Source organism: Rhinoraja longicauda, unplaced genomic scaffold (genome assembly GCF_053455715.1).
Source record: "Rhinoraja longicauda isolate Sanriku21f unplaced genomic scaffold, sRhiLon1.1 Scf000294, whole genome shotgun sequence".
Taxonomy (NCBI): Eukaryota; Metazoa; Chordata; class Chondrichthyes; order Rajiformes; family Arhynchobatidae; genus Rhinoraja; species Rhinoraja longicauda.
This window is the reverse complement of record NW_027601512.1, coordinates 3,670-17,154: the sequence shown is the minus strand read 5'-3', so window position 1 is coordinate 17,154 and position 13,485 is coordinate 3,670. Positions and strand designations below refer to the sequence as shown.

Below are 13,485 nucleotides of genomic sequence, written 5' to 3'. Positions count from 1 at the left end.
CTCCTCTCCTGTCGTCCTGCAATCTGGAATGGGCCAACATTCCCTACTGAACATTTCAACTGAGCTGGGAGGACAACGTGTTTTGGACAGACCCGAGCACCACACTCGAGATGAACAAATAATGATGGCTCCTGCACACTAAAGAATAAAGTTCTAGCCTGCCCAACTTCTTTCTGTAGCTCATGTCCTCGGGTACTAGGTACATCCTCGTAAATATTATTTCCACAACGTTCCATCTTAATACTATCTTTTCTGAAATAGGGTGACTAAACTGAACAGAATACAAGTGCGGCCCATGTCTTGTACAACTGTAACATATGTTCCAGCTTCTATATTAAGGCCAGCGTGCTAAAGACCTCCTTCACCACTATCTACCCGTGATGCCATCTTTTGGGGAATTAAGTACTTGTACTCCTGGATTCTCTCCAGGGCGTTCCCTTTCAACGTGAATGTCATATTCTGGTTTGACTTCACAAACTTATATGTCCAAACTTGCTAATCATACCTTGTCATCCCCATTGAATTAATTTCTTCAGATGAGACAGCACTGGGCCCAACAGGGACCCCAAGTAGCACACCATTCACAGACCTCCAGTCTGAAAAGCAATCTTCCACCATCATTCTGTTTCCAACCATCAAGCTAATTCTGTATCCAGTTAGGCATCTCCCCAAGGACACCATACGATCTAACCTACCACAGGGAATCGTATATGCTGAAATCTGTATAGACTATGTCTCTGGCTCTGCCCTCAACAACCTTCTCAGGTACATCTTCAAAAGAGCCATTCAAATTCGTGAAACCTCCAAAGCCAAAACAATGGTGACTATCCCCAATATCTGTCTTTTCAAATGCACATACATCTTATATCCTCTCCCATAACTGTCTTACCACAAACATTCGGCTTATTCATCTATAGTTTATGCTTCACGTGGTTCCCAGTCTTGAGCTATCAGGTTTTTCTTTGCAACACTTCTCAAACAGAAGCACAGCATTATCTACCCTCAAATGTTCTGCACTTCACCGACGGTTAACGACGATTCACATATCTCAGCCAGGGCTCCTGCAATTTATTCTCGAACTTTCAATAACAGCCTTAGATACATCTAATCACAGATCCCAGAGATTTACGTATCTTCATACTGTTAAGGACATCCAGCACCACCTCGACTGTAATGCAACTGCACTCAAGACTTGAAGTTTTTCTGTATGCCAAATGCGGAGGAGAAATTATAATTGAAGACCTTGTCCATCTCCTGCAGCTCTACACATAGATGGCCACTGAGGGTATCCTTTCACTCTCCAGTTAACCCTTTACATTTAATATTCTTGGAAAGTCTATTTGACTTATCCTTAATTATAAGTGCCATCATGTGCACCCTTTTTGCCCTCCTGATTTTATTCTTTATGCTCCTCAACCTCTCACAGGTCTCCCAGGAAAGCATTGACCTAGACCTAACCCATGTCCCCTTTTCCCTAAGAAGAGCCTCGAATTCTCACATCAAGCTGGGTTCCTCACTAAGAACATGCATATCTTTAAATCTCGCTATCACAATTTAAAAACTTCCCCTTTCACACGACCCTTTGCCCACAGACGACCTACTCCAATGACTGTTCCTATTTCCAACTGTCAAAGGTGGACTTCCTCCATCCAATTTAGAATTTTACATTTAAGGCCAGAACTGTTCTTTTACAGAGGTTTCAAAGCTAATTGAATTGTAGTCATTGGTCACAAAGTGGTCATCAACCGACATCTCAGTTCGAACTATCTGAATACTACTTTGGGTTATGTCCGCCAGTTTAAACCGTCCTTTGCAGCACTTTCAAAACTGCCCACGCAATGTTAGTCTCCTTTCAGTTCAGGTCACCTCTATCCCTGAAAAATCCAAATTGTGCAAATACCTGAATCTCTGATCTTTGCACCAACTGTCCTCAGTCGTGCATTCATTTTAACAGTACGTGCATAAACGTCACACGTACCGAAGTACTGTGAAAGGCTTGGTTTTGCATTCAATCCAAACAGTTCAGATGGACCACACATAGATACAATTAGTTAAAACTGAAGAGCAGATGAAGCAAAGGTGGTGATACAGAGTGCGGAATGTAGTTCGCAGCATTGTAGCGCATCAGTTCATTAGAGAAAGTGCAATGTCATTGATGGGGTAGACGTAAACAAGTAAAATGTAAATTGGGAGAACAGGAATACATCCCTAGCTTATGAGAGGTTGGTTCTCGAATTCGATAAGATCGTGGAAGAAGCTGGCCTTGAATCAGGTGCTATGTTATCTCCAGATATCCAATATAAAATATGGATGCTTGTTACTTTGAGATAATCTGATAATTTTGTTCCAAGTTTTACCAATTTTGGCCTTTCAGTTATCTACCAAAATTGTGATCACTTGACTCTACCGCCGGAACTGGATTTGAACCAGTATTTGTGGATGATTACTCAACATGTTTTGCGGAGAAATGAGATTTCAAATTTAATCCTGATAAGGGCAAATTTACGCATGTTGGAGGGACATATAAAACCAGGATATTTACCATGAATGAATGACAAGGGCCAAGAGACTATTGAGAAACACGCGTACAAATCCTTAGATCCCTAAAGTCAGCAGCACTTTGGTAATTTGTACTACATTCCTACTTTGGTAACCTTTGACATAGGTATTGCCTGTACACCATTATCTCTTTGCCTTGTCACATTTGGATGAAAGATAATGGTGGCAAGAGAAGAGATAAGGAAAGACATAGGCCTTGGGGTGATGGATGGATGTGAGGGATGGACTAGCAGGGAAATAAGGGAGGCGAAGTGTGAAGCGATAAGAGTATTAAGATAAGGGTAAGTCAGCAAATGGGATTTAATGGTGGCAGACCAGACAGGAGGACTGCAAAGAAATGAATTATTATAGAGCAGGAGTGTGGGTATGAGGTAATGTAAAGAAGATAAGGTTTCGAATAATCCTATAAACATAGACTGCCCGATGCACTAAGTGGACAGTCAGGGCAGTCAGGCGGTTGACTTCCTGATTGTTCCAGCCGTTGTTTGCAAATAAAGGATTTTAACTTCTCGAAGAATTCTCCGTGTCGCCTGCCTTAATTTCGAAGCTGAAGAAAACCACGACAATAACAGCAGAATAAGAATGCACACGATTCACAGCAATGTGGTCCTCTAAATTCAAAGCTCATTTACGGAGAAGACAGACGTTTGTTATTCTGGCTAGGGGTCTATGGAAACACTGGGGTGCACAGTTTTAAGCTGAAAGGGGTAGAATTGAAAGGTGATGTGCGGGTGAAGTTTTATTTTACACAGAGGATGGTGGGTGCCTGGAACGCGCTGCTAGGTGTGGTGGTTGGGACAAATACGATAGTGGTATTTAAGAAGCTCAAGGATATGCAGGTGGATATGCAGGGAATGGAGAAATATAGATTGTGTGAAGGCAGCGGAGATGAGTTTCACTTGGCATCGGTCTGCATGGACATTGTGGACCAAAAAGACCTTTTCTGTCCTGTGCGTTACTATGCTCTATCTACCTTTGTTGATCTATGTATAAAATCGCTACGTACTATTTTCCATTTGGCCTTGTTACTTCAAACACGTCCCTTGCATCCTGTAATCTTAATGATATAATGCAATTTTATTTAAATGGCTTGTTTTGATCTTTCTTTCTCATGTAGACCTTTTCAGATTATTTCTCTCTCGCTGCGTGGCATAAACACGGAAGTCACACAGCACAGACAGAGGTGCTTCGGCCAAACGTAGACTTGTCGACCAACCTGCCCTACCTGAGCCAGCCCTATTTGTCCAAGTTTGCCTTTATCACTCCAAACCTTCCTCGTCCATGTACCTGCCCAAATGTCAGTAAAATCGTGTTATTGTACGTGCCTCAACTAGCAATTCATTCCACATATCCACCACCCTCTGTGCCCGAAGTCATTTTTAAAGGGGAATGGAAACACAGGAACCCATCCCCCACACCCGCTGGGCCCCCTTAGTTGCTGCCATCCCCCATTGGATCTCTATTTGTTATCAGCGACCTCCCCGAGATCCCCCTGTTCATGGTGGCCCGCTGACGGGTCCCATCTTTATTCGCGGCGACTTCCCTTGAGTCCCTCTTTGTTCTCGGTGGCCCTCTGCCCGGTCCCACCATTTTTCTCGGTGCCTCCCGCCGAGTCCCTCCTCTCATGTTGTCCTGCAGTCTGGAATGGGCCAACATTCCCTCTTGAACATTTCAACTGAGCTGGGAGCCCAAGAGGTTTTGTACAGACCAAAGAGCACCACAATCCAGATGAACAAAGAATAATGTCTCCTGCACACCAGAGAATAAAGTTCTAGCCTGCCCAACTTATTTCTATTGCTCATGTCCACGGGTACTAGGAACATCCACGTAAATTTTCTCTGCACAAACTTCCATCTTAATGCTATCTTTTCTGAAATAGGATGACTAAACTGAACAGAATACATATGCGACCAATGTCATGTACAACTGTAACATATGTTACAATTCTACATTGAATTATCCGAATGATTAAAGTCAACATGCCAAAAGCCACCTTCACCACTATCTACCCATGATGCCATTTTTTGGGAATTAAGTATTGTACTCGTGGATTCTCTCCGGGGCTTTTCAATTCAACGTGAAGGTCCTATTCTGCTTCAGCGTCACAACCTTACATGTCCAAACTTGCTAATCATACCTTGACATCCCTATCGAATTCATTTCTTCAGATGAGACAGCAGTGGGCCCAACATGGACCCCAAGTGACGCACTATTCACAGACCTCCAGTCCTAAAAGCAATCTTCCACCATCACTCTGCTTCCAGCCACGAAGCCAACTCGGTATCCTGTTGGGCACCTCCACGAGGACACAAATGATCTAACCTACCACAAGCAATCCTATAGGCTAAACTCTGTATAGACTATGTCTCTGGCTCTATTCCCAACATCTGTCTTTTGAAATACACATACTGTACATATTGTACATATTGTCCACCTCGCCGGCACCCCAGGGAGGCTCAAGCCAGCGGCCTGGGGCCCGTACCCGGGGCTTGCGGAGCAGCAGCAGCCGGCGCTCCCCGCCCGTGGGGCTGCGGACCACCGCCCGGGAAGAACAGCCCCGGTCTCGACCGTCCCCCAAGCCATGGGATCAGCCGCAGGACTGTCCCCGCCCCCACGATGTCTCCACTGTCTTGTGTGCATGCCACAAGTACAGTCGTCAAGTCGTTGGTTCCAGCGGCTTAGGGCTTGTCTGCCTAGCATCTCAAGCCAGGGTTCGGCTGATTGCATGAAGGAAACCACCAGAAGGTTCAACGGGCAGAAAGACGATCCCAGCAAAGCGTCGTGGAGCACAAACAGGGCAGAGTGAGATACGTAGGGCATTTCTGACCATCCACTGCATCCTGACCTGTCCCCAGCCTTCCCGACTATGTCTTGCTGCTGCAACCCGATAGGCCAGGACAAGAGAGTGAGGCCGACGATCTGCGCAACTCCCCCTCACTTAAATCCAAGTCAAGCGCAAGTCATGACTTCAACCTCGGCCAGCATACCGCAGCTGGCGGGGATCCCAATGAGCGGTCGAAATAATAAGATTGAAAGTGAAGTCATGGTCATCTTCGAACCCGAAGGACAAACACCAACAAACACTGTACATCTTACCACTTTATGTCCTCTCACGTAACTGTCTCACCACATACACTAGGTTTACTAATCTATAGTTTATGCTTCTCGTGGATCCTCGTCTCGAGTTATCAGAATTTTCTTTGCAACACTTCTAAAGCATAACTACCTGCACCAAAACACCATCCTGGAAAGTTTCCAGTCAGGTTTCAGAGCCCACCACAGCACAGAGTCTGCCTTGTTGAAGGTACACAACGACCAGCTTCTCGCCATCGACTCCGGCGACTGTGCAATCCTGCTCCTTCTCGACCTCAGCGCAGCGTTCGATACAGTGGACCACACCATCCTTATTGACCGTCTCCGGTACGCGGTTGGCATTGATGGCACTGCCCTGAGCTGGTTCGCTTCGTACCTCAAAGATAGGAGTTTCGCCATCAACATAGGCAGTTATTCCTATGCTCCAGCTAGCCTCTCCTGCGGAGTTCCACAAGGCTCCATCCTAGGCCCCATTCTCTTCTCTCTATACATGCTCCCCCTTGGCCAAATCATTCAAAGGCACGGCATTTTTTTCCACTGCTATGCCGATGACACTCAGCTTTACCTCCCCCTGAAACCCAACAACCAGTCAAATTTAAACAGCCTCTTACACTGCCTTGAGGACATAAAATGTTGGATGGCACAGAACGTGATGACGCAGTTGGATGACGTGATGGCGCGGTCCAGTCCAGTCGCCGTCGTGGTAGCTCTGCGGGAACTGTGCGTTTTAAACTGGTATGTTTACTTTAAAATTATCCCTAAGTGCTCTAGCGTGTGCTAGCACTTAGCATTAACCAATGTACGACCGGGAAACGCTCGTAAAATTAAACTCGAGCGCTACTGGAGCACTATTAAACAGAAAACTACTCACCGATATACCGATAGAGATCATCAAAGGAGCGCACCGCGGCAGCAGCAGTGGGAGCGCAGGTCAGTGGGAAAGTCGGAAAAAAACACCGAGGGAAGCGAGGGGGGATTCGGAACAGGCTGAGAACCCAAGCCTTACGTCCACCTCTGCCCAGCATAATTCTGGCCAACGTCCAGTCCCTGGAGAACAAGCTGGATGACCTCAGGGCAAGGATCAGATTCCAGAGGGACATAAAGAACTGTAACATCCTTTGTCTGACCGAAACATGGCTGACCCCGCTGGTGCCTGGCCAGGTGATCTGCCCATCCGAGTCCTTCACTGTTTTCCGGGCGGACAGAACGGAAGAATCCGGGAAATCCAAGGGCGGAGGAGTCTGCTTCTTGACCAATAATAACTGGTGTAATCCTGGAAATATTAAGACGCTTTCTCGTTCCTGCTCGCCGGACCTGGAACATCTAACTATCTCATGCCGACCATTCTACCTACCCCGGGAGTTCAGCTCGGTGATAATCACAGCCGTCTATATCCCACCGCATGCGGACACCGACGTGGCACTGTCCACCCTACACGATGTGTTGTGTCAACACCAAAACAAGAACCCTGATGCGGCTGTGCTGGTGGCTGGAGACTTCAATAGGGGAAATCTCAAAAAGGTCATGCCCAATTTCTACCAACACATCACGTGTGTCACCAGGGGGGAAAGAACTTTGGACCACTGCTAGACGCCGTTCAGGAAAGGCTACAAGGCCGTTTCTCTCCCTCCTTTTGGGAAATCTGACCACGCTGCCATTTTCCTGCTGCCGGAGTACAAACAACGGATAGTACGGGAAGCGACAGTGACGAGGGACGTAAAGCGGTGGGCTGACCATTCAGAGGCCATGCTGCAGGATGCACTGAGCGAAGTCGACTGGAACATGTTCCAAGAAAGTTCCAGAGACGTAAATGAGTTTGCGGAAGCGGTTACGGACTTCATTGCCACAATAGCCGATACCATCATCCCCACGGTAAGGGTCAGTATCTTCCCTAACCAAAAACCCTGGGTGGACAGGTCTATTCGCGTGGCCTTGAATGCTCGCACCGCTGCTTACAACTCCGGCCTGGCATCCGGCAACATGGACGACTACAAGTGAGAGTCCTACCGACTGCGAAGGGCAGTGAAGGACGCAAAAAAGAGGTACCGGGACAAGATGGAGTCACAGATGGAGCAGCAGGACACCAGGCGCCTTTGGCAGGGGCTACGGACTATAACTAGCTACAGGTCCAGCACCCCCTCAACCGGAAGTGCCGGCTCCTCCTTAGCTGATGACCTGAACTCTTTTTACGCACGGTTTGAGACGGGTAACACCACCAGCTCGCCGTCTAAAAACAGCACCGAAGGGGCGCTGGCTAGCGAGGCTGGAGGGGGATCCACCGCCGGGGATGTGCACACATTCTCGGTGTCCGAGCATGAGGTGAGGTGGGCTCTGACGCGTGTGAACACGAGGAAAGCTGGAGGCCCAGATGGTATATCTGGGCGAGTACTAAAGTCTTGTGCTACTCAGCTTGCTCCAGTGCTCACCACAATATTCAACCTCTCCTTGGCAAAGTCCGTGGTCCCTGCATGCTTCAAAAGATCCATCATTGTACCGGTGCCAAAGAATGCCTCTCCAGCGTGTTTAAATGACTACCGACCGGTGGCCCTCACCTCGGTTGTCATGAAATGCTTTGAGAGGCTAGTCAAGAAGCACATCTGCGCCCTCCTTCCTCGCAACATGGACCCACTACAGTTCGCATACCGTCCGAACAGGTCCACGGATGATGCGGTCTCCCAGGTTCTACACACCTCTCTCTCTCATCTGGACAGCCAGGGGGGCTATGTGAGGATGCTGTTCATTGACTTTAGTTCAGCATTCAACACAATAGTCCCCAGCAGACTGGTTGAGAAAGCTGCTGGAACTGGGGCTTAGCACCCCTCTGTGTGCCTGGGTCCTGGACTTTCTCACTGCCAGGCCCCAAGTGGTCAGGATGGGGGAACACACATCTAGCTCCCTCACCCTGAACATAGGATCCCCCCAGGGCTGCGTCCTTAGCCCCCTACTGTACTCCCTGTACACACATGACTGTGGGGCCAGGTTCAGCTCAAACTCCATCATCAAGTTTGCTGATGACACTGTGGTGGTGGGCCGGATCTCCAACAACGATGAGAAGGCCTATCGGGAGGAGGTGGCTGATCTGGCACTCTGGTGTCAGGACAATAGCCTCCTCTTGAATGTCACTAAAACAAAGGAGCTGATTGTGGACTTCAGAAGGGCTAAACATCCAAGGACGTACACGCCACTGGAGATAAATGGGTCTATTGTGGATAGGGTGAGCAGTTTCAAATACTTGGGAGTCCGCATCGCAGAGGATCTGACGTGGGCAACGCACATTGCCGCACTGGTGGGTAAGGCTAAGCAGCGCCTTTACCACCTTAGACAACTGAGGAAATTCAGAGTGTCGCAGAGGATCCTTCATTGCTTCTACTCTGGGGCTGTAGAGAGCATCCTGTCCGGCAACATTACAGTCTGGTTTGGGAACAGCTCTGCCCAGGACAGGATAGCCCTGCAGAGAGTAGTGCGTTTGGCAGAACGCACCACGGGAACTACACTCGACCCCCTGCAGGACCTATTCATCAGGAGGTGCAGATCCAGAGCAAGCAAGATCATGAGGGACCCCTGCCACCCCAGTAACGGACTGCTCCAGATGTTACGATCAGGCAAACGCCTCCGCTGTCACGCTGTGAAAACGGAGAGGATGAGACGGAGCTTCTTCCCACAGGCCATCAGGACTGTCAACTTTTATAACCCCAGAGACTAAATTTTTGTCGACAATAATAGTAACTTATTAACTTTATTTATATGCTGTAACTGTAATTCTTTTTGTGCATAACCCGCAGGCATTGCCACTTTCTTTTCACTGCACATCGTGTATGTGTATGTGACAAATAAATTTGACTTGACTTGAACTTCCTCCAATTAAATGAGAGCAAGTGTGAGGTCATCCTATTCGGCCCCCCCCCCGACTCCATCAAATCGATAACAGGCAGTCTTGGAAGCCTATCCTGCCTAGTCAAACTGCATGTCAAAAACCTCGGCATGATATTTGACTCTGCATTAAAATTTGATAAGCAAGTCAACGCTGTGGTAAAAGCCAGCTTCTTCCAACTTCGTACCATAGCTAAAATCAAACCTTTCCTCCAATTCGACGACACAGAAAAAATCATTCACGCTTTCATTTCCTCCCGCCTAGACTACTGCAACTCCCTATACACTGGGATCAGCCAATCTTCCCTGTCCCGCCTGCAACTGGTCCAAAACGCCGCAGCGAGAATCCTGACGGGTACCCGTAAAAGGGACCACATCACCCCGATTCTGGCCTCTCTCCACTGGCTCCCTGCACGGTACAGAATCAACTTCAAGCTCCTCCTATTCACGTATAAAGCCCTAAATGGACATTTCCCCCCCCCTACATCAAAAATCTTCTAACCCACCTCTCTAACTCCAGGTCCCTCAGGTCGGCCGACTTGGGGCTACTCACTATCCCGCGGTCTAGGCTTAAGCTCAGGGGTGACCGCGCTTTTGCGGTTGCAGCTCATAGACTGTGGAACAGCATCCCTCTCCCCATCAGAACTGCCCCCTCCATCGACTCCTTTAAGTCCAGGCTCAAAACCTATTTCTACTCCCTAGTGTTTGAGGCTCATTGAGGAGGCGCTGTGAACTGTTTGCGTGCTACTGTATGTTTCATTTTTTTCCTTAGTACCTAATCAGATGTACAGCACTTTGGTTAACGTGGGTTGTTTTTAAATGTGCTATACAAATAAAATTGACTTGATTTGACTAAAGCAGAAGCACAGCATTTTCTACCCTCAAATAGTCAGCATTTTACCCATGGGTAACAATGATTCACATATCTCAGCCAAGGCTCTTGCAAAGTATTCTCTAACTTTCAACAGCAGCCTTAGAGACATCTAATCACAGCCCCCAAAGCTTTACGTATCTTCATACGGTTAACGACATCCAGCACCACCTCAACTGTAATACAACTGCACTCAAGACTTCAAGCCTTTCTCCTTGGTAAAGACAGAGGAGGAATTATAATTGAAGACCTTTCCCATCTCCTGCAGCTCTACACACAGGTGATCACTGAGGATATCCTTTCACTCTCCAGTTACCCCTTTTCCTTTAATATACTTGGAAAATATATTTGCCTTCTCCTTAATTATAAGTGCCACCTTGTGCACACATTTTTGCCCTACTGATTTCGTTCTTAAGTATGCTAAAGTATCCAAGTATTCCTGATTTTCGCCTTTCAGTTATCTCTCACACTTCTACCAGGAAAGCATTGATCCGAGCAGCCTATACCTAACCCATGTCTCCTTTTCCCTAACCAGAGCCTCAATTTCTCTCATCATCAAGGGTTCCTTACTTGTCCTTCACTGGCAACATGCATATCTTGAAATCTCACTATCACAATTTAAAGACTTCCCCTTTCAGATGCCCCTTTGCCCACATCCAACTTACTCCAATCACTGTTCCTATCTCATACTGTCACCACCCAATGTAGAATTTTATATTGAAGGCCAGAACTGTTCTTTTACACAGGGTTTCAAAGCTAATTGAATTGTCGTGATTGGTCACAAAGTGCTCGTCCGCTGACAGCTCAGTTTGAACTGTCTGAATACTACTTTGGATTTCGTCTCCCAGACAATCAGTTTAAACCCTCCTTTGCAGAACTTTCAAAACTGGCCACACGGATGGATGTTAGTCTCCTTCCAGTTCAGGTTCCTCGTCTACAGGTCACCTCTCTCCCCAAAAAATCCAAATTGTTCAAATTTCTGACTATCCGACCCTTGCACCAACTCCTCAGTCGTGCATTCATTTTAACTGGACGTGCATGAACGTCACGTACTGAAATACTGTGAAAAGCTTGGTTTTGCATGTAATCCAAAAGGCTCAAATATACCACACACAGATATAATAGGTTGAAACTCAAGAACAGACGGAGCAAAGGTTAAGATACAGAGTGCAGAATGTAGTTTGCAGCATTGTAGCACATCAGTCCCTTACACAAAGTCCAATGTCCTTGATGCGGTATGCGTAAATAGTTTAAAAAAGTAAATTCGGAGAACAGGAATACATCCCTGGCATCTGAAGAAGGGTCTCGACCCGAAAGGTCACCCATTCCTTCTATCCAGAGATGCTGCCTGACCCGCTGCTTTACTCCAGCATTTTGTGTTTACCCTAGCTTCTGCGAGGTAAACATATCCTGGTTTTATTTATCCCTCCAACATGCGTTTCACAAATTTGATAAGAGCGTAGAAGCCCTCGAATCAGGTGCTATGTTATGTCCAGACATTAAATATAAAATTTGGATGATTGTTACTTTCGAGATAATCTGATAATTTTGTTCCAAGTATTAGCGATTTTAGCCTTTCTGCCAAAATTTACATTTCTACCCCCGCAACTGGATTTGAACCAGTATTTGTGTAGGCGGAGACATTACATTTCATATTTAATCATGATACGGGCAAGTTGACGCATGTTGGAGGGATAAATAAAACCAGGATATTCATCATGAATGACAGGGCCTATAGACCGCTGAGAAACACCCGTACAAATCCATAGATCCCTAAAGTCAGCAGTGCACACGAAGACAACATTTAGCATTCTTGTCATCAGCTGCGGCATCGAATACAACTGCAGGGAGGCCTTGTTACAAATTTACATGGAGTTGATTAAGCCTTAATTTGGAGGAGTGTGTGCAATTCTGATCTCCATACTGTGGGAAGGATGCCTTTGCACTGGAGAAACTACAGAGGAGATCCATCAGGATATTGTTTGGAAATGAATATTTCAAATATCAACTGAGACTGGAGTGATTTAAGTGGTCTTCCTTGAAGCTGGGGCAGACAAGCAGTGATCGGATAGATTTTCAGAATACTACGAGATGCAACGTTGATGGAAAAATAGTTTTTTGCATAGTAGAGGTGGTTAACACTAGGGGGCATGGATTTAATGCGTGGACCATGAGGTTTACAGGATGATCTTTCAGGAAGAATCTTTCAGTAGTGATGACTGCAGCTAGGACACAGCCTGAGGTGGTGAGGTGGTGGCTGGTACTCTGTCACAACATTGTAGGAGCATCTGGGTGTCCATTCCAAATGCAAATGAATCGCAGGTGATAGACTACTAGTGCTCAGTAATGGGATTAATGCAGAGAAATTGTCAGGTGTCAGATGGGTCAAAGGCTCATTTCTGCTCAGAATCTGATTCTGGACTCTGATATTATAACGTTTGCGGCTAATCAAATAATTTGTTTCTAAAAAGAGTGCTGATATATCAGACAATTCCTGCATCCGCCCACCTGTAACGGTGATATCCCTGGAGATGTCAACTCTCTGTGTTCACCCCCATCCCTAGTCCGACTCCCATGTGAACCTCATTTCTTGCAACAGGTGTCCACGCACTGTCAGGGCAACATATACATTTCACAGAAGGCTCACAAACCTTTTTGTTTTGTTGATGTAGAGGCCACTGAATCACCTCCACAGTCACCACTTTCAGCCATGATGTCGTCAGGCGTTCGCAAACTCTGTAGCTCTGAAATAAACAATATTAACAGAACCATCAGGTGACAATTAAATGTGAAGAAAGACATTGCCTTGTGAACCAACAAACAGCATTACAGTGCAGCGGAGGTGTGGAAAACACCCCATCCAAACAAGGTATACCCCTGCAAATTAACAAAACATAAAAGCAGGATTAGTCCACCTAGCTATTCATGTCTGCCCTGACATCCAAAGATCCCTGATCTATCCAAGGCAGCAATTCATCATTTGTGCCAGATCCCTGAAGCTTTCAAACCCCTAATCACCGTATCACTATTCCAGACCAAACACGGTCAATCCCCAACATACACACCTCACCTGTTTGGAGGTTCAACTCACA

General features: G+C 46.6%; 1 protein-coding gene across 4 annotated transcripts in view; it reads right to left on the bottom strand.

Moving 5' to 3' along the window:
• LOC144590756 (NACHT, LRR and PYD domains-containing protein 3-like) overlaps positions 1 to 13,139 on the bottom strand; it is a 40,321-nt gene extending 27,182 nt beyond the window's left edge. For all 4 annotated transcript variants that reach the window (XM_078395177.1, XM_078395175.1, XM_078395176.1 and 1 more), the window contains exon 1: positions 13,045 to 13,139. In XM_078395177.1, the coding sequence (XP_078251303.1) occupies positions 13,045 to 13,105 (61 nt within the window). In that variant the 5' untranslated portion in view covers positions 13,106 to 13,139. The remainder of the gene's footprint in view (positions 1 to 13,044) is intronic.
• Between the last annotated feature and the right edge of the window lie 346 nt (positions 13,140 to 13,485).